This window comes from Nannospalax galili, unplaced genomic scaffold (genome assembly GCF_000622305.1).
Source record: "Nannospalax galili isolate Female #2095 unplaced genomic scaffold, S.galili_v1.0 scaffold579, whole genome shotgun sequence".
In the NCBI taxonomy this organism is placed as follows: Eukaryota; Metazoa; Chordata; class Mammalia; order Rodentia; family Spalacidae; genus Nannospalax; species Nannospalax galili.
In genome coordinates this window covers 343,045-348,200 of record NW_008344599.1, presented here as the reverse complement: position 1 = coordinate 348,200, position 5,156 = coordinate 343,045, and the positions used below count along the sequence as shown (strand labels likewise).

At 36.8% G+C, this 5,156-nt stretch overlaps 1 protein-coding gene across 1 annotated transcript in view; it reads right to left on the bottom strand.

The window, feature by feature from the left end:
- Positions 1-4,826, bottom strand: part of Cd84 (CD84 molecule) — a 101,663-nt gene extending 96,837 nt beyond the window's left edge. Inside the window, exon 1 of the mRNA XM_029567242.1 lies at positions 4,503-4,826. Within this exon, the coding sequence (XP_029423102.1) occupies positions 4,503-4,806 (304 nt within the window). The 5' untranslated portion in view covers positions 4,807-4,826. The remainder of the gene's footprint in view (positions 1-4,502) is intronic.
- Between the last annotated feature and the right edge of the window lie 330 nt (positions 4,827-5,156).

Genomic DNA, 5,156 nt, shown 5'->3' with positions numbered 1-5,156 from the left:
TTTATACTGAGTACAATATTGTATAACTGTATTAATTCAACTGTAAACCTAAAAATTTACAGCCAATCTTGAAACAGATGCATCTTACCTCTGGAAATTGTTATTGAATATATCAATGCTGTTGTCATGAAATGCTTCTTCTAGTTATATGGTTATTAAATAAATAATTTTAAAAAACTGAAAGAAAGTAAACACAATAATCCTCCTCAAATAATTCCATAAAATATAAAAGGAAGAAATACTTCCCAGTTCATTTTTGAAGCTTCAAAACCAGATAAAGACACAACAACAACAAAGAAAATTACAGACCCATTTCCCTGACAGATATAGATGCAAAAATTCTCAATAAAATATTTTTCACTAAAATTGAAGAACATGTTGAAAATATTATTCACTATGATCAAGTTAGCTTCATTTCAGAGACATGGGGTTGGTCCAACATATGTAATTCAATAAGCTCATTGTATCACATAAATGGACTGAAGGACAGAAAACCTAGAGTCATGTCAAGAGATGTAGAAAAGGCCACTGACAAAAATCAAACATGCCTTCTTGATAAAAGACCTGAAGAGACTAGAAATGAAGGGAACATATCTCAATATAATAAAATCTATAGCTAGGCTCATGTTAAACAGAGAAAACTCAAAGCATTTCTACTAAGATCAGGACCAACACAAGGGTGTCCACTCTCTTCACTCTTATTTGAAATAGTGCTAGAAGTCTTAGCTAGAACAGTAAGACAAGCAAAGAAATAATAAAAATAATAGTCAAAGAATCCTTATTTGCAGATATGAGACCATAAAAATTCCATCAGAAACACCTAGATCTGATAAACACTTTCAGAAAAGTGGTAGGATATAAAGTTAGCCTACAAAAGTCAGGTGCCTTCCTATGATAAGTACACTGAGTAAGAAATCAGAGAATCAATCTCATTCACAATTGTCTCAAAAAATACTTCTGAATAAACCTCATGATCCTGCCCCCAAAAGCAACTCCAAGAGGAACAAAGACCTTAATGCAAGATCTGAAACTCTAGAGGAAAAAATAGGCAATGTACTTCAAAATGCAGTCATAGGAAAGGGCTTTCTGAATTAGGACTGCAGTTGCTCAGGAAATAAGGCAAACAGTTAACCAATGAGATCTAATTAAGTTAAAAATCCTTTCTATAGCAAAGGAAACCATTAATCAAGTGAAGAGACAGCCTGAAGAATGGCAGCAAATCTCTGCATGCTGTACATCTGACAGATTAATACCTAGAATTATTCTCAGTCATGAAGAAGACTGAAGTTATTCCATTTACAGGAAAATGGAAACAACTGGGTTTAATCATATTAAGTGAATTAAGCCAATTGAAGAAAAGCATGCTGTCTCTCATTTGTGGTTCCTAGACTTTGTATAGATGCATGAGAATCACACACACATATGTATATATGGCATGAAAGAAATAAGGGGGACAAATGGGAGGGGAAAAGGTTGAAAAAAGAGAGAGTGGGGAGGTATGGGGGGTATCTTGAACATATGGTGTATACTTGTATGAAAGATTAAAAAATTGAATTAAATTAAAAAATTGCAGTCAATCAATCAACCAAGGAAAGTTTACATCACTGATAAACAAATGGAAGTTCCAATATATATGCCTTTTGAAATTGTTTTTTATTTGTTAGCTATCCAATATTCATGTTGGAACTGTATTTGTTCATAGACCGCAGGTACAGGTTGGTTAAGAATATAAATGTTGAACAAAAACCAAGGTAAGCATCCTGTGAGAATGGCCATAGGAGTTTAATAATAATTTAAAAACTGACTGTTTCATTATTATTTATGAAACTTCATGCTAGTAAAACATACTAAATATAAGATATGTATGTATATATGTACACACAGACACTATGAAGGGCCAGTTGAACATCAACATACCACTATATAAATTTTTCTGCTCTGTTTTCTGTTGCATCTGTGTATCTGTGTGTGTGTTTTGCTTTGTTTTAAAGTATTCATGGTAAAAACATAATCTTATTAAAAGTCCATTTTAGAGTATTACTAAAGCAATCAAAAGATGAATTCCAAAAGCTAGTAAAGGGCTGCTGAGGAAAAATCATATTAGTGTTCAAATAACGCTCTGTGTGGAGCTATCAGAGAGAGAGAAGGCTTTTCCTTTACCAGGAGGTAAGAAAATTGCCACATTCAGAGTGCAAAGTTTTGTGCGCACAGGGTAAAGAACTCTGATTGGGTTTCTTCCTTCTTCTTCTGGCCATGTGAGGGTCCAGACAAAGAAGTCAGAAGGCCTAATTAAAGTAGCATATAGAAAGGCAACAAACCCAGTAGCTTATATGTAGGAACCATTTGTCTGTACCTATGAGGGAGTAAAACATGAAAATAAGCTGTGGAGACTTTTTATTCCAAGTTAGCAAGAAGCTCTGATTCCAGTGATTTCTTAAAGGATCTGCTTCAGAAGAGATTTAGTAGTGATAGGGAAACAAACCTAAACAAATTTGTAATAAGACATTGATTAGGTGTCACAGTGAATACACATATGAATTAGTGAAAAACAAACCTGTGTGTTTCCTTAGAAATCTGATTTCTAAGAATATCTGCCACTGCTTGTTATTATTTATTTTTAAAAAGACCTCTAGACTCTGTGGCTAGGCAGATCACAGGTCATAAGAGAGAACCTACTACTATTATCCTGATAAATGGGCATAGTATTAAACTAACTCCTAATGACTTACTGTTATACCCACAGATTAGTGTGTCTTTCAGCTCTCACCAGAGAAGCTTCTTCTTATAGCAGATAGTGATTAACACAGAGACCCACAGCTAGTCAACATGCAGAGAATAAGAGACAGCAGAATGCTCAGCCCTAAATGGGACACCAATATTACACCTTCTCTTCCCAAGTCTCAGGGGTCTAGAAAGATTGTAAGAGCCAGAGGTGGTGGGTGAATATAAGGAAACTATGTTAAGACACCACAGGGCAGTTATACATATGAACCAATATAGCACTTGTGATGGCATACTCAAGGCCTGTACAAGCCCAAGATAGACTGGGTTTTTACTCAGCAATGGTGTGGAAGTGGGCAAGAAGCCCCAGCCCTAGTGAGGAACTATTGGCAATTGATAGCTGCTGAGAGAGAGAGAGAGAGAGAGAGAGAGAGAGAGAGAGAGAGAGAGAGAGAGAGAGAGAGAGAGTCAGTTTTCTTTAAGAGTGCAATGCAGAGTAGTTGACCAGGCTCCAGGGGATGGACCCACACTCAAAAGCCATACTGGAAACATCACAACAAAAACAATATTTGTATATTTTCAAAAAGAAAGAACTTATTTTTGGTGGGTGTTGATGTAGGCATACTTGTGAAGACTAGAATCCCATTTCATTTTCTCAGCAGGGACAGAGATGTTACCTGCACAGAGCTGTTGGGCAGAGAAAGTCAGTCAAGGCTGATAGACTGCCATCCTCCCAAGTTGAGAGAAGGGAAGTCACTGGCCATCTATTTCAGAATCCAGGCTCCCCTATTCTCAGACTGTAGAATGGTGGAATAGGAAGTGGAATACTCCAGAAAGAATGTGGAACACAGATTCCTGGGCTTTATCATTAAGGATTGGGACTCAGACCTGAGTATCTGTGTTTCCAAAAAGCTCCTATATAATGCTAATGCTGCCAGTCTATATAGACTGCACTTTGGACAACATTGCATAACATGTTGTGGCAATTATGCAATGATGACAACAAATAGTTTGAATATTTTACCTTTAAAAAGAACTTTGCATTAATTCCCAGAAAATTCAAATTAAAGTTAATATGAGATATCATTATTCACTCAGCAAAATGACCAAAATAGAAAACAACACCACCAAATGCTGATAAGGATGTGGAGGAGCTGGATCATTTGCACATTCCTGGAAGGAATGGAAAATATGGAACAGTTTAGCAGTTTCTTTTAAAGATGAAAACAGGGCTGGAGAGATGGCTCGGTGATTAAGAGCACTGGCTGCTCTTGCAGAGGACTGGGTTTGAAATCCAGCACCCATATGGCAGCTAACAACTATCCATAACTCCAGTTCCAGGGGATCTGATACCTTCTTCTTCTGACCTTCACATGCACCGCACAACTTACATACATGCAGGCAATATACTCATACACATAAAATAAAATGAATAAAAAGAAAATATTAAACTGAAAATGGACTTACCCTCTGATTTCATTCTTGGGCGTTTACCACAGAGAACTGAAAATTTATCACATTTAGAAACTTATACATTAGCATTCATAGCACATTGACTGTTACCAATCAACAACTACGATATTCTTCAATAGGTGAACGGTTACATGAACTACCACATCTACAACACAGAGTACTATCCAACAATCAAGAAACACAAATTATTGACCCTGCAATAGTTTAGGTAAACCACAAGGAAAGAGTGCTAAGTGAAGAAAAAAAAACCAATCTCAAATCTCCACAGGAAAAGTAAAAATCAAGCCCTTTATCTTCCCATAACTTACGATAGATGTTCAAGAAGTAGAGCTTTGTGATGGTGTGACTGGCGCTTTCTATATTTATGTCTGCTTTGTAGGTTCCTGCATCTTCCATCCTCAGGTCTTTAATCACAAGGTTATAGTTCTGATTGACAACTTTTATTCGTCCTTCATAATTCTTTTGAGTTACAACAACTTTAGGTGGTGCTCCCGAGACTCCCGGTATCACAAAAGCAACAGATGATTTAGAAATCCAGGCAATGTTCTTAACTTGCTGTGATTCTTGTATATTTAAAGGGAAAGTGACAGACTCCCCAAGAATCCCATCCATCTCCAGCAAATCTGCGTCACTTCCAGCTGCTTTATGCCCTGAGGATATAAACGGAGAACCATAACCATCTCACTGGCACACCATTTCAAGTTCCTGGCCTTCCTTGAATCTCCCTGAGGTGTTTCCATGGATACTACTCATCCAGCATCTTGAGAATGTTTTCTTTTTTTCATTCTACACTAGGTATGTTAATATGCCATGACAACTAAATTTTCCAGGGATCTGTTGTATTAAAACATGCTTGCCTATATATCTGAAGACTAGAAGGTATTCAAAGGATGAGGACCACAAGCCTCCAGGAAGTCCAAGATAGCAAGTGTGTTCTTTGTCTGATCACACTGCCAACTAGA